This window comes from Cajanus cajan, chromosome 4, assembly GCF_000230855.2.
Source record: "Cajanus cajan strain Asha chromosome 4, NIPB_CcT2T_4, whole genome shotgun sequence".
NCBI classification, from domain to species: Eukaryota; Viridiplantae; Streptophyta; class Magnoliopsida; order Fabales; family Fabaceae; genus Cajanus; species Cajanus cajan.
In genome coordinates this window covers 71,752,466-71,768,789 of record NC_138520.1, presented here as the reverse complement: position 1 = coordinate 71,768,789, position 16,324 = coordinate 71,752,466, and the positions used below count along the sequence as shown (strand labels likewise).

Here is a 16,324-nt window from a genome sequence, read left to right as displayed (position 1 = left end):
CTATTAAAAAGAGTCAAATTCTCTAACAAGGATAAGTTATTGACAAAATTTGTATATACCTTACATCAATAATATAACTATAAAAATGAATTTCATATATAAGAATAAAAAATACTATGTTGTTCTTATTATCATAGTCATTTTCAATTTAACCTTGTAAGTGCTTTTTTTATCCCCTTACTTTATAATAACAAAACAATCCCATAGCAGTACAACAGCAACCTTCCATAAGGATGAAGTTGAAGATGATTGTATGAACAATAATTAATTTGAAACTCTTTTATACAGCGAGATGAAATATATATATATATATATATATATATATATATGTATATGTATATATGTCACAAAAAGGGACAAATATAATTTAACCCATTCCAAGAGGTCACTTCAACGAGACAACATGAGAGTGGACAATGCTCTAGTAAGCTTGAGTATTTGTATGTTTAAACTGATATTCTTGTTGAGAAATATAAACATTGTCATTTACCCAAGGGGATACTTTCATCCATGTGCTGAAAAAACTAAACATGAAACACTAAAGCATATAGTTAACAAAAAATCGGGTATAATTAATTCTGGCTTCCTAAAAGATTATAAAACAAAATCTGGCTTCCTAAAAGGATGTGTACTCTAAATGTAAGGACAGTGACATGCTTTCCTCTGTGCATTCTTGAACTATGTCACTAGTGGTGTGCTCATGATCATGGTTGATCTGTAAGGAACTTTGCACCTTTCTCAATGCTTCTAACTCTGCTGAAACCTCTTTCATTGTTGGTCTTTTCTTCCCATTAAGTCTCAAGCATCTCATTGCAAGATTTGCAATGGCAAGAATGTCATCTTTCCTTGCTTCCTTAAGCACCCTGGCATCTAAAATTTCAAAAACTTGGTTCTCCTTCATCAAAGAAATGAACTGTGCAATCAGGTTCTGACCCTCATCTTCATGCAAGAATGAAATAGGCTTTTTCCCAGTTATGAGCTCCACAAGCACAACCCCAAAACTATACACATCACTTTTATCTGAAAATTGACTAGACTGAAAATATTCAGGGTCTATGTACCCAAAAGTTCCTCCTACAGCTGTGGTCAAGTGAGTCTTATCTACTGGCACTGACCTTGATGTTCCAAAATCAGACATTTTGGCATTGTAGTTACTATCTAAAAGTATGTTGGTGGGTTTGATGTCTCTATGGAAAATGGGAATAGAAGCTGAAAAATGCATATATGCCACTGCTCCAGCAACCTCACATGCAATTCTAAGGCGAGTATCCCATGGAAGAGATGGCTCATTGTCTCTCCTATGGATATGATGAGAAAGTGTTCCATTTGGAATGAATTCATAGACTAGTAAGGGAGATTCTGTCTCAAGACAACAACCAAAGAGTTTGACAATGTTCCTGTGGTTGATCTGAGATAGAATGACCACTTCATTGACAAAAGTCTCTATTTGGTTCCTTTCAATCTCTTTGGACTTTTTAACTGCAACTATGGTTCCATCTGGTAACATTCCTTTGTACACTGTGCCATAGCCTCCTTGACCAAGAAACCTGCTTCTGTTGTAGTTGTCTGTTGCTCTTTTTAGCTCCTCAGCTGTAAAAAGCTTTGCCATTTCTCCATTTCCATAAGATGAGAGCTTCTCTTGTAACAAGTAGCCACCGTTTTGCTTGAACAGCTTTTCCTTGCGATTACTTTCTCTCTTCTTCTGTATGTATCGATATAACTTGTACCCCAAAAGAAACAAACATAGAAAGGCTACACCAAGTCCAACACCTGCAAATTCAAAATATATTCAAATTCATGTGGAAGCTTAAACTTGCAATAAAGATCTTCATGTTTTATAGCCATTAGTAAATTTAGGTGAAGTAATTTGAACATTATCGGTGAAACTCATAAATACTTCGTACCATATGATTATAAAAAATATAACAATTTTCAAGTTTAAAGTACTCCGTTTATTCAAGTGAAAATTAAATCTTGGCATCATGTTACTGCTCTGATCTTTTAGGGCCTATTAGATTTCCTTATCATTTTTTTTTCCAAAACAGTTCCACACTTCAGCAGACAATTTCACATTCAAAATAAGTTCTGAAAATTGTTTTAGAAAAACAAAATCTAAAAACAGCTGGGAGATGTTTGTCACCGTCTTCTGTTTTCTTCAAGTGTTTAGAGGACAAACTTTTAGAAACAGAAATGTGTTTAGGGACACATTCAAATGTCCTCAAGGGACAAATAAATATCAGAAAACAGAAAATTGTGTTTGAAAGTAAACAAACAAGACCTTATACTACTCTATTGCCTCCACTCAGCTAGGGTGATGCACAACAACCACCAAACCTTTTATCTCATTAGGGACGTGTAAGTTAAAAAACAAAAACCAAAATTTCAATACAAGTATATTAATTTTGCTTCTTCATGAAGAGGGTTTAGGAAAAAAGGATACCTAAACCAGCAACCAATCTGGCAGGAAATTTCTGACCATCAGATTCATCACAGAATAACCCCTGGGAGCTTCCATCTGGTGCCCGGTAACATTTACAATAGAATTTATCTGGATTCTCTTTGCAGTTCTTCCCTAATAGAGGAACTAAAATAGGTGTCAAGGCAAGGAGGACCATGCTGCTGCTTTTACTTTGTGCCACTGGCAACTCATTGGCCTCTAGCATACTTTGTTCATCCACACCATAAGCCTCTCCTATGGACTTAATAGTGTCACCATAATTCACCAAGTAAACCAGCAAAGAAGTGACCCCTCTTGCTGTTTGATTTTCAGTTGGACAAGCACACAACATCGGAACTGTGAGCTGAGCACCAATTGCAATGTCTCTAGCAGCATAGTAATTCTGCCCCATCATTGCTTGACATGTGGTGAGGCCTTGGAAGGTTTCTTTCACCAACTTATAGTATGTGTCATTCTTGCTGGCAGTGTAGGGTGTGTTGTGCTGGTAGATGTTTCCAGAACATGAACATGACACAGGAACAATTATTGACTTGTTGGAAGCAATCTTGTCACTGCTTGAGATCTTGTTGATTGAGGCTATGCTGGATGCCTCAGAGCCAAGAAGGTATGCAATTCTTACAGGGCTATCATAGGGAGGTTTTGACCTGAAAAGTAGAAAGGAAGTGCATGACTTTTGATGAGCATTGCAAAGGTACCCTTTTGGTGCTGAAGGGTTGTCAGAACAATCATAGACAGTGCCATTGAGGTATGTTTGTTGGCACTTGAGTGAGTGAGGGAACATGCATAAGATTAGGAGCAGGATTGTGCTGAGAATGTTGTTGAGGTTGTGAAGAAGCTCCATGAACAAATCTTCAGAGAAGACACCAGATGAGCTGCACTTCAATTTTGGTTTTCTTTGTTTCACGTTTGATTCTTGTCACGCGGTATGGCTCGTTTTATCCTTTGTCTAGATGTGCGCAGAATATTCAGCTTACGAAAGTCGGTTAACTCTCAACACGATTTTCAAATATGGATTACAAGGACATCTATTTCATATTGAAATGCTAAGGAATTCAACGTGAAGAAAATTATGTTACTTATACTATCCGGAAATACTCTAGGGGGATCCAATCATAAATCACTGCAAAGTTTAACAAAAAAGAGTTTCCAACATCAAATGATACCTAGGATGAGGTAGGATGTTCGAGATTTGACAAGGGACAAAACACTTTTATGAGTATGAATAGTTTTTGTTATTAGAATAGAATTAGAATTTTATCATCATAATATATATAAATGTATATTACTTAATTTTATTAAATAAAAATAAATATTATGAATATAAAACTTTAATTTTAATCGAAAAATATTAATTATACTTAAAAAATTACATCTAAATTTTATTTTTTAAATTAAAAATAATACGCGCATCAATTTTAATTACATATGAATTAATAAAATTAATAATTAATTAATTTTACATGCATTTTAATATGATTCTTATTTAAATATGAATGAGGAACCAAACATGATATATGAGTGGAAATAATTTTTAGTTTAAAGATCTAGTTTTGTTTTGTTAGTTTGTTAATGGGTGCATCAGAGATCCATTAAAAGATAGGGACAAGTTTACTACTATGTAGGCAATTGAAAATACACCAAACACATGTCATGTCATAGTCCGAAAAGGCAACGTGCTGGTTGCTGAAAGACAAGCCCTTACTCCGATGAAGTTCAAAACTTTGACTTCTTCTTCCCGTAGAATGAGAATTAAAAATTGTAACTACCTTCTATTTCTAGCTTTCAAGTTAATTACATGATAATCAAATATTTTTTTATAAAAAAAAATTGCTTATAATCTTATTTCTTCCATCTCATTAAAAAGGAAGTTTATTATTAATATTTTTTTTTTGAAAACTATGCAACATAATAATTTCCTAAAATTATACTATTAAAAGTATTTGATGACTTTTTTTATAAAATAAAATTTAGATCAAGATAAATTACAACTTTTTCCAAAATTAGAATTTAATAACTTTACACGACACTTAAAAAAATAAAAAAAGTATTTAGTACTGTAATAAGTATATTTTATCATAAACTCCACTCTCTTACAACTTAATCTCATTCTATTTCTTTTTATTTTTTTTATATTTTTTATCAAATCACATATCATTTTTTTCTTTCTTTCTATCTGTCTATCCTCTATCACATGCCCACCTAAAACGCGGTTAGACATCGATGATTATTCATTTAATAATTCTTTACAGTTAGATGCATGATTCAGGGATCGCTTAAAAAACGTAGAAAAACTAGATGAATAACGTTGCTAGTCTATTTTTCTTCTGTTTATCTAATGTTAATGTTAGTTAGGTTACAGACAAAGCACTGTTGATGATTGATGAAGGTCAAACCCGTAAACCCAGCAAGAAATGGTCACACATTCAACGGATATGACAGAACATCACTGATCAATAATAATAGTATACAACAATTTATAAAGGATATCGGTGTTTATCTTTTTAAGATATTTATGTTTTTATTATTTTAATATTTGCAATTAATATATTTTTTAAGAATAAAATAAAAATATTGTGTATAAAAATGGATTAATTGTTCACTTCATTATTATTAACTATCTACTTATTTTACTTTTAATGAAGATATGAACTAATTTTTACTCGATTTCTATATATTAAATAGAAATCTCTATATTACATAAGAGTGTTTTGATAGATTTTTTTAACACAAGAATTTTAGAAGTTTTTTCAATTTTTTAATAATTTAATTTAATTTATTATAATTATTTATAACTTAAATTTTAATATTTTAAATAAATTATCGATTAATAAAATTAATATTATACTATATAGATTATTTTTATAAATTTAAAATATAATATATATTTTTAAAATATCTATTTATATAAATTTTAAATATAACTTATATATATTATATATATATATATATATATATATTATATAAGTTTTAGTTACATATAATAAATATTTAATACTATTACTAATAATGACAATCATAAGTTTTGTTAACACTTGAAAATATCTTTAGCAAGAACTTAAAAATAACGGTGTTTGGTGAAAAACAAAAAGAAAGGGAGAAGTGTGAGAAAAAAATTAAATTAAACAATTAATTAAAATTTTATTTAAATGATTTTAACTAACAGTACATTTGTTTCTCGCGGAAAAACTGAGAAACAATTGATAACACAATTTTTTTAATCGATTAGTTTTTGTTTTTAAAACACATTATTTCTCATTTTTCACTATTTGGAGAAAAATAAAAAGTTGAATATATTTTTTTGAACTGCAAAAGTTAAGCAATGAAATTTAACTCAATTGGTTGAAGAAAGTGAGTTATTGTAATTGTAATATTATAAGCTGTAGAGTGTTATAATTCTTTTATTTATTTTATATTGTTAAATTGAGTTATTATTCAATATTGAGAGGTTTCAGGGCTAGAAGAATCCCTTAAGAGTTTCAGTTGTGTTAGGATTTCGTTGGGTAGACCTTAAAAGGAACGGTATATAAGATTTTTATGTTTTAAATAGAACTTCATAAACTCTTTTCCTTAAAGTTCTAGAGAGAGAATTCTAGAGATAGATGCTCTGGTCCGTGAGTTCCTTTTAACTTTGAATCCTTTTCTCTTTCTTTCTTGATCATTATTAGTGTTGTGTTATTGTTGGATTCATGTCTAAAAGTTGCTAAAATCAGTTGGGTGAGTTGTGGATTTTTTAGTTTTCTTATTCTCCTTCCCTGGTTCTCTCCAATCCTGAGGTAATTGAAGCTAGATTCTTGCTCTTAATGGAGTTATTAAGTTGTTAAATGATGTATGAGTTGTATGTTGCATGAATTCTTATGAAATTTAGAGTTGTGTTGATATAATCGCAATGGTTTTGTGGTGAGAGTTGGGGTTTTGGGTTCATGATGAGAAATGTGATGATTTGTTATGATTTGTGGTTGCATGTTGATTCTAAGTGCATACATGTGTTAATTGTGATGTGTATAATTGTGTTTTTGATGTTGCATGTGTTAGATCTTTGTTGGGTTTCAAGTTTTAGCTCAAGATCGGGTTTTACATATGTGCTAAGTGAGCCTTCGAGGCATCGAGTATTGTTCTAACTTGAGGATATGTCTCGAACACGCCCATAGCAAGATCAGTGGCATTGCACGTGAGAAAAAAGACTCATCTTAGATTGCATGGCACTGAGCATAGTTTAGTGGTGTCGGACGTGAGAACCTTGAAAGGTCTCTGGCTTGGTGATGTCGAGCCCAAGGTTGAGTGGCGCCCAATGTGACCAAGCCAAAGCTCTTTGCTTCGATGATTTTGAGTGCTAGTATGGTGAAGCTGAGCGTGAGTTAAGTAGGGACTCTCTACTTGAAATAAGATTGGGTGTGGTACCTTGTCACGCTAGGCACAAGGTCTTAGGGCCTTCTGACTTGGCCACACTAGACATGGGTTGTATAACATCGAGCATTGATGAGACAAAGAGCTCCCTGCCTAAATGATGTTAGGCGTTATGTGAGTAGTACCAAGCATTGGATGTTGAAGAGAAAGTGTTGATTTATTTGATGAATTGTTGAACATAAGATAAATGTGAGTATATGTTGCTTTCTTTAAAGCTATAATTAGGTGTTGTTATTCTATATATGATGATGTTTTGGAGATGAATGATGATTGAGAAGTTGAATGTAAGTTGATATGTGTGTTGTGAGTTGTAGAGTTGTGCGCTGGTTATGTAATTGGTTTAAATATGTAAGGAGTTACTATGTTGTTGAGCTCTGATGACCAACTTAGAACTAGAGGGGAGGTTTTTAAAAAGTTGCATATCTCATTGTGTGGATATTGTGTTGTGGTGTTCTAAGAGTCCAAATTTGTTGAAAATCTTTCTTGAGAAATTAACTCTTGAAGGGGATAATTATGTTGAATCTCCTCTAAGACTGGTGTTGAATCTTCTCTAGGACTTAGTTGGTACTATGTGTGGATAATGTTGAGACACACATGTATAAAGCGATTACAGTATATAGAGCAAGTCGAGTTATACTAATTATAAGTGACCAATCGAATAGAATACAAAATCAAGAACTTAAATTCTAATCGAGTATCAAAGGGCGTAGTATTTAGAGGGTAGTCCATGGACTAATTTCATAGGAAACTTAGTTAAGCTAGCTAATGTCGTGTAGGCTCATACCTAATTGTTTTACCCTGACAATAGGCCTAGACTTCCTTATTTAAGTGATAACATCCAAGAAACCAAGTTGTTGTGTTGTGAATTTATATTCAATTTGTTGTTGATCTAACAAATCCAAAAAGATCACCTTGTGTTGTTGATTCGGTAGGTCAGGCTACTTAAACTGCTCACTTTGTGTTATAAGAGATCTTCTAATTAAAATACATGACAACACATATAGTTTCTATGTTGTAAATATTGTGTTGTTATAATAAACAAATTGACTTATTAATATATGATGTTTGAGTTGATATTGTATTGTAGTAAACTATATTGTTTATGTTGATATATGTTAATTGTATGGGGATGATGCATGTTGATAGTGATGGAGATGAGATTAAGATGTGTTGATGCATTAAAGTTGTTGATGTTTTATGTTGCATGTTGCATATATGTTATTTCATTAAAACATTAACTTACCCTTGCATATTTTCATGCTGTGATGATCATACATAATGTGAGAGTAACTAGAGATAGATATAGAGTTATCTAGTGGAGGTCATTCAATAGTACTAAAGCTGAATGTTCTTTTTGATGACTACCTTTTAGGATGGTTCTTATATAGATAATATTTGTTGTATAAATAATATTTGTTGTTTGATTGACAACTTGGATTATATAGTTTATATTTACAAAATTATTGTATTTATATTACACATATTTATGTAATTATTTTTTCCTTATATGTATAGTATATAATACATATTTTTATATATGTAAATATATAACTCCTTTAATATTGAGTTTGATTTATACGAATATAAAAAAACACTAAAAGTTGATCTACACCATGAGAGATAACGATATTAAAGAAAGGAAGAAGTGATTAGAAAAGAAAAAAAAAAAGAAAAAAAAAAAAATATATATATATATATATATATATAAGAGAAGTGTTAGTATGTATTTATACATTTGATGTGTCCATATATGATTGTTACTTTTGAATTTGAATTTTGCCAGCGAAAAAATAATTGAGAAAAATAATCTCATTTTATAATCTAAATGTTTATAACTTAAAAATAAGATTGTTTTTCATAAAAATACTTACAAATTTAGTAAATGATATCTTAATAATAATAAATATTTTTAATTATATTTCTAATCATTAGTTTTTGTTTTAAAAAGGAAGTGGAATGATTAAAATCATCATGAAATAAATAGATTTGTGAGTATTTAAAGTCATAAATTAAAATTAAAAATGATGATGATTACAAAGATGGGAAGATGCTTATATAATGATTTTCTAGCTAATAATAATTGAGAGACTCATAATAATTTTTCTCAATTAGACTCAGGTTAGTTCAGTTCATTTCGAATTCTACTTTTGATGTATCATTTTCATCATTATGTATATTGCTATTAGGCTATGTAAAATATAAGTGTTAAATATAATAATTAAATGTTAACTACAAATATTGTTATGTAAATATGAAGTGCAACGCATCATGTTATCTCAACTATAAATTGGAAAATTAATAGAAATTTTAATGTTTGTTATATATATGCTTTCCCAATTTTAAATGTAAATGGACGAAATTCTATACAGTAAATGAAGAAGTACAACTTACAGGCTTATATATACCAATAAAAAAAAATACTTCTTGTAATATTTCTCTAAGGCCTTTCACTCTGACGTGGCAGAGTCTAAAAAATGTAAAACAAATAACGTATTCGTCACTTTACTATTTTAAGAAAAAATTTAAAGTATCATTTTGGTACAATCTAGCATCGACATGATGTAATTTTTTTTTTTAATCAACTTAAGTTGAGTTGGCCATTGAAAACAACCATATATATGAAATTTTTATCTGTTTATCAATTGAGTTTAACGGTGATATAACAAAACCAACAATAAAAATATACTTCGTATAAATTTTAAATAATTAGTTATTTATATAATAAATCATGATTGGGTGATTGTGTATATCTAATTAGTTATTTTTATATTAAAAGGGTATATATAAATTATATTTAATACCATAAAAGTGGTATAATTAAGAAAGTAGAACATCACTATCAAATATGATATGAATCTTCAGTGTCGAATAAGACAGCAATTTGCATAATCAGATGCATTCATAGTAATTGTTTTATGTCATTTGCAACGAGGCAAATATGTATGTTGGACAAAAAATAAATGCATGATGCAGGACTTTACTGCCTATTATTGAAGAAATAATAATGGTTTGGTTGATCAATTCAATGTTCACGGGCAAATTAAGGTCTCAAATCAAGTTACGTCCTCTTGCTGCCTTGTTCTTCACAACAAACCAAATGTCATGATGAAGTTAAAACAAAAGTTAAATACCTTCGTCGTAATAAATAATAAATGCATGTCTCTGACTAAATAGGAAGTTATATATATATATGTAGAAACATGGTACTATTGAATTGGTGACATGTTTGGTCTGTTTGGAACGGGATAAAATTATGTATATAAGTTTTCAATAAAATTCATTTGTGAATTTTTTGTCTCAATCTTCATGATCTTGCATAGATAAAGTGGATGAATGAAAAATATCAGACCGAGTAATATTCATCTCGAACCCAACTTGTTGCAAGAAAGTTTATTGTGATTGTTGCTTGATATATTGTATGTAGCCACACTAGATGATTCATACAATGGATTCAAGAATTTGAGATGAAGAATTTTAATGAAATAATTCAGTGCTAGATTATAAATCTGTTTTAATATAAGTTTAGATAGCATTTTGAGAGCTTCTAACTTATTTAAACAGACTTTATATCTTGATTTTGATTTATCTGCAGGTATCATATAAGCCAAAATATCTATACTCATGGAGACACCTCGTGGATTTTTTTTTTAATATTTGTAGATATTAACTAAAAAAATATATTAAAAATACTTTAATTAATCATAATTTGTAATTATCCTAACAATTTATAAATAAAATAATTTAAAGGCCAAAAACTAAAATTATTTAAATTTTTACACAATTATACTAATCAAAATACGTTAACTTAAATTTTAATTAAATTTACTTTAATGAATAATATCTTATATCCACTCTTGAATCGTTGATATTAATGAGTATAAATATATTCATTTAAATTAATCACATGTGTTCCGTGATATTTTTTAGTTAAAGGTATGGATATTTTTTCTCTATTCATAATATAATTTGATTCAAATTTGATGAACTCATTAAAGGATCAAAGCTCGTTGAATATTTTTTGTTTTGTTTAGATTAAGAATAAAATAGGAAAAAATAAGAAAAGATAGAAATAAAAGATAAATATAGTGAGAAAAAGAATTAATGTGTTGTTTGGATGAATAAAAAGAAGTTTTTTAAAAAAATTATTATTTTTTGGATGAGTGAAAAAGAAAATAATAATAAAATATTTTCATACTAATTAAAATTTTAATTTTAATTTACATAAATTATTTATTATTTAAAAAAATGCGTCATTTGAAAATTATTTAAACTTTTGAGAAATTAAAGAAAATGAAGGACGTGAATCATTTTCTCCCATTTTATATATTCTCTCAAACAAATAATAAAACTTAATATTTTTATCTTATCTTCATCCTTTGTACTTCTACTTTATTTTTATGCAAATATTAAGAACTTGCCCTCTATTTGGATTAGGAATTAAATTAAAAGGAAAAAATAGAGATATTAAAAATAAATGAAAAATACATGTTAGAATGGATAGAAACAGGAAAAAAGTTGAAGAATTTATTTCCACGTATTTAGATGGGTAGAAATGAGGGTGAAAAAAATTAAGGGAAAGAAATAAATCGTAAAAAAAAAAAAAAGATGTACCCCCGGTATAAAAATTCTGAACTTTTTATCTCCTTATTTGTTTTAACAAAATACTTTTTAATTTTTTTTGTTATAAAATAATTACTTGATTTTTAAAAACTTGAAACAAAAATATATATAAAAAAACACCACAATCATTTTCACCTAGTTGCATGCCTCTAGAAAAATAATAGTTTTTTTTTTTTGTAGAGAAAGGAAAATAAGAGAAAGAAAACAAGAACAGTATGAAACTAACTAGCCTACATTCACTAGATCTTGAAGGAAAGCTTCAAGGGCTAGGGGTGGAGGGGTAATGAACTCTTTAATCAAACCATTGGCTCCCTCATGAGCCAAGCAATCCGCCACTGTGTTCCACTCTCGAGGGATATGCACGATCTTCACTCTCCAGTTCTTCCTTAAAATATTATGTATTTGCAAAAGCTTATCCTTATGCACATGCAGTGACAGCTCCCTCATATCAGAGATATTGATTGCATCTACTGCTTCCATACAGTTAGTTTCACAGGTTATATTTCTATACCCCAACCTCCAAGCATGCATCAGTCCATCCGTTATTGCCAAATTTATGCGAGAAGAGGACTGCCTTGGCCATAGCATGTGGAGAATCCAAATTGCCAATCTCCACGGCCACCCCGGAGAACACCTCCGCCACCCATCGACTTTTGGCTAGAGCAAGAGCCATCTACATTCAGTTTCACGTCTCCCTGGTCAGGAGGGGCCCAGTGACCATCTTGCTCCTGAGGTGCTTTTGAGCAATAAAGATGACACTCAAGCTTCTGTCGTCGAACTAGTTGACAAACATACGTGACACTCCAGGAGGTGTTTGCGATTACATGGGTATTTCGCCATTTCCAGTTACACCAAAGTGTAGATAGGATCAAAGTTCGCTTTTCATGATTGAAAATATGCCAAAGTCAATGATGTAGGTTGGGAGTCGACATCATCGTCGTAGAAGCAATGCCCATCCTATACCATAGTTCCCTCGAATATGGGCAATCGCGGAGCACATGAAGGGTGGTCTCCTCAATCGCAGAGCAATGCGTGCAAGCTGGAGACGGAGCCAGATGGCACGTAAATCTTTTGTAGTTCGTGGGAAGAGCATCATGCAAAACTTGCCAGAGAAAAAGCTTTAGTTTTTCAGGGATTGGTAACTTCCAAAGCTTCCTCCAAATCCTATCTGTAGGACTTCCATGGCCTAGGATATAATGGTAACCTGACGATGCAGAAAACACTCCATTGTTTCTTCCAAACCAAGCAATTCTATCGTCGCCCACCTGATTCTGAGGGATTGTCACTTGTTGAATTCGCTCCACCAGTTGTTGAGGCAGGCATGTGTGTAGACGGTGTAGTTGCCAACCATCTGTGTCCCAAAGCTCGAATAACCGTAGCTGGGAATCGTGAATATCCACAAAAGACACCTGTTGGCATAGAGGGCCGGTCCCAAGCCAATTTGTGTACCAAAAATGTGATTTTCCCGTGCCTAGGCGAGGCCCAAAAACTGCCTGTAATGCCAAAGCAGCTTTGTTAATGCTGCGCCACACATAGGAGGCTCCAAGAGGAGGGGAGTGATTCAAGATGGAGCCTTGTTGGAGATATTTATGTGTAAGAACCTGCACCCAAGGCTTATCAGTAGTCTGTAAAAGATCCCAAACAAGGCTTCCCAGTAAGTCTATATTCGCAACTCTAGTATCTCTCATGCCTAGGCCACCCTCGGATTTTGGTTTTACAATATCCTTCCAACTAACGATGTTCCACACCCTGGTAGATCCCGACGTTGACCAAAGCAAGGCTTTACACAATCTATCAATGGTATCACATATATTTTGTGGCAACTAGAAGAGTTGCATTGTGTACGTCGGGATAGCAACTAATACGGATTTCGCTAAGCAGAGGCGACCAGCTTTGTTTAGAAGCTTACCTTTCCAAGATGCTAGCCTACCCTGTATTTGTGTCACCAAGTGGTTGAATTCCGTGAATGTCACTCTCCCCCGCGGTGTTCGAAACCCTAGGTACAAGCCAAGGTTGTTGGTGTGGCATATACCTAAGCTCGCCTTTAGATCCTCCTTTCGTGCATGGCTGACTCCCTTCAAGCAAAGGAACCTAGACTTACCCAAATTGATCTTGAGGCCCGATTCCATGCAAAACGCCTGTAGAGTAGCTGCTATTAATTGCATTTGGTCAGTGGATGCTCTTCCAAATAAAAGGACATCGTCAGCAAATAGTAGATGAGAGAGGGGAGGACCACCGCGTGAAAGAGTGATCGGGAGCCACTCCTCCTTTGTGACCCTATGGCTAATTTGTAAACTCAGCTTTTCCATGCATAGCACAAACAAATATGGTGACAGAGGATCGCCTTGACGAAGACCTCGAGATGGGTGAAAGTGGTCGAGCTTTGAACCATTCCAAAGGATAGTTAGAGAAGTCTCACGGACTCCCCACATAATCAGATTGATGATTCTTACAGGAAATCCAAAATCTAGCAGGGTTTGACGTAGGAATTCCCAATTGACACGATCGTATGCTTTTTCTAGGTCCACTTTAATTGCGACCAACCCCGCCTTACTGGTGTTGCGGTTGACATGATGAAGTACTTCCTGAGCCAGAATGGAGTTGCCTCTCGTACCTCGGCCAGGTAGGAAGCTACCTTGGAATGGGCTGATGATATCTTGTAGAAGCGGTCTCATTCTATTCACGAGGACTTTCGAAATCACTTTATAAGCAACATTGCATAAGCTGATGGGGCGAAACTCCTTCAACGTGGTTGGGTTGTCAACTTTAGGGATTAAAGTGATCAGAGTGTCTAATAGCCTTGGATCAGCTCTACCATTGCTGAATGCATCTCGCACCATGCCCCAAAGATCGTTGCCAATCAAGTGCCAGTATTGCTTGAATAAGAACGGCGGGAAGCCATCAGGGTCAGGTGCTGTGAAGGTTTTCATACCCATGACAACTTTCCTCACTTCCTCCATGGACACTGGGGCAAGAAGACTCTGGATACCTTCTTTGTTCAGACACGGGAACGCCTCGACCTGAAAAGGGTTAGGTTGAGTGGGAATATCTGAGGAGAAAAGGTTCATATAATACCTTTGCGTTGTTTCGCGTAGCACATCCGGATTAGAGCACCAAGAGCCATCCTCTATGAAGAGTCCGTGAATTTTGTTTCTCTTCCTACGAATCAATGTCTGGGTATGGAAGAAACGTGTGTTCCGATCACCAAACTTTACCCATTTCTCACGCGATTTCTGGAACCAAAGAAATTCCTCTTGAATAAGAATATTGTCATATTCTGATTGTAGCTTCTCTTCCAGCCTTAATAAGCTTTCAGACGGGAGGAATTCCAAATACTTCTGGATGCCTTGCAGACGAGCCTCGGTTTGGTGCATTCTGGCCTTGATATTACCAAATACCTGTTTGTTAAAATGTAGAGCATCCTCTTGGACGAATTCCAGTCCCTCACATATTCTAGGGGCCCCTTTGTTCCACGCTGTTGACACCACCTGAGGGAAGTCTTTGTGTGTTGCCCAAGAGGCAAGGAAACGAAACGGCCTAACCCCTTGACGTTCCTGTAAACCACCACATCGTAACAGTAATGGGCAATGATCAGAGTACACACGACTTAAGACTTCCACATACGCTTCTGGGAAATTTCGGCGCCAAGAGTGATCACCCAACCCTCTATCTAGCTTCTTTGCCACACGACCATGTTCGCTGCCTCGATACCACGTGTACTTATAACCTGAAGTTCCCAGGTCAATTAAGTCACAAGCATTAATCATGTCAAGGAATTTAGAGGTCCGACCAAGGGAGAAGAGTCCCCCTCTTACCTCAGTGGGAGATAAAATTTCATTAAAGTCACCTAAAAGGAGCCAAGGTTAGGGAATTCTCCGGCGCAGCTCTTTTAGATATTGCTAGAGACCATCTCGTTGTTTTGCATGCGGGCTAGCATATATGGCAGAACAAAACCACACAGTGTTTCCTTTGCTCAGTTTAATGGTGACCGCTTGATTGGAAATATCAAAAATATCAGTACGGAAGTTGCGATCCTTCCGAATAAGAACCCAGATACCTCCTGCATGCCCTCGTGCCTCAGAGAGGCCATGAATGTCGTAGCCAAGATTATGCCAGAATGGAGCAACAACTTGAAAGGGACAGTGTGTTTCCAAGAGAAAAATAATACTAGGTTTGTAGCAGGATACAAGTTCCCTAGTACGTCGTTTGCCTTTGGCGTTGACCGCACCACGAATGTTCCAAGCTAGGATATTCATATCTTTAAATAACATGATAACAAAAACGTGGATCTGGCACGACAAAGATTCAGACTGATTATTCCTCCATGGTGGTTGTTGGAGGATGTGCCACCCCCTCCAAATTATTTTCCTTTCTCACATAATTATCCATGCCTGGTTCGAAGGACTCGTCGTCATTTAGCATGGTGTAGCGAATACCCTGTACATGGTGGAGGTTATGAATCAAGAGTCCACCCTCACCCATGTCTCGTAAGCTAGCTGATTCAGTGGCAACCTGTGTAGGGTCAGGCATAGTCTTAGGGATCTCATCGGGGAGGGGTTGTGGGCTGCCCGACGGGTGTTGCACCTCCAAACGGAAGTGTTTTTTTCCATTATGTGTTGGCACACGAGCTGGCGGTGGACCCACTAATTAAAAAATTTATTCCTTCTTCTTGTGAACGCATTCAAACAATGAAAATATTTTACTTATCTTGCCTATGCCTAATTCACAACATCCAAAACAATGGATTAGTGAGAGTGGATTTGGTTTTTCCAAACTTACTTGCATCCCGTCTTTGTTAGCTCAACCTGCCACCAATCAATTATAAATGGACTTCAAACTTCG

General features: G+C 33.8%; 2 protein-coding genes across 2 annotated transcripts; both read right to left on the bottom strand.

Annotated features, from left to right (window-relative positions):
- Positions 1 to 425: 425 nt before the first annotated feature.
- LOC109814690 (wall-associated receptor kinase-like 1) lies at positions 426 to 3,621 on the bottom strand. Its single transcript, XM_020379180.3, has 2 exons — positions 2,441 to 3,621; positions 426 to 1,770 (listed from the first exon to the last, which is right to left on the bottom strand). The coding sequence occupies exons 1-2, from the start codon at positions 3,297 to 3,299 to the stop codon at positions 617 to 619; spliced, it is 2,013 nt and encodes a 670-aa protein (XP_020234769.1). The 5' UTR covers positions 3,300 to 3,621; the 3' UTR covers positions 426 to 616.
- Positions 3,622 to 12,387: 8,766 nt separating this feature from the next.
- LOC145957505 (uncharacterized) lies at positions 12,388 to 16,012 on the bottom strand. Its single transcript, XM_083073771.1, has 4 exons — positions 15,874 to 16,012; positions 15,390 to 15,725; positions 13,392 to 15,209; positions 12,388 to 13,262 (listed from the first exon to the last, which is right to left on the bottom strand). The coding sequence occupies exons 1-4, from the start codon at positions 16,010 to 16,012 to the stop codon at positions 12,388 to 12,390; spliced, it is 3,168 nt and encodes a 1,055-aa protein (XP_082929897.1).
- Positions 16,013 to 16,324: the final 312 nt, after the last annotated feature.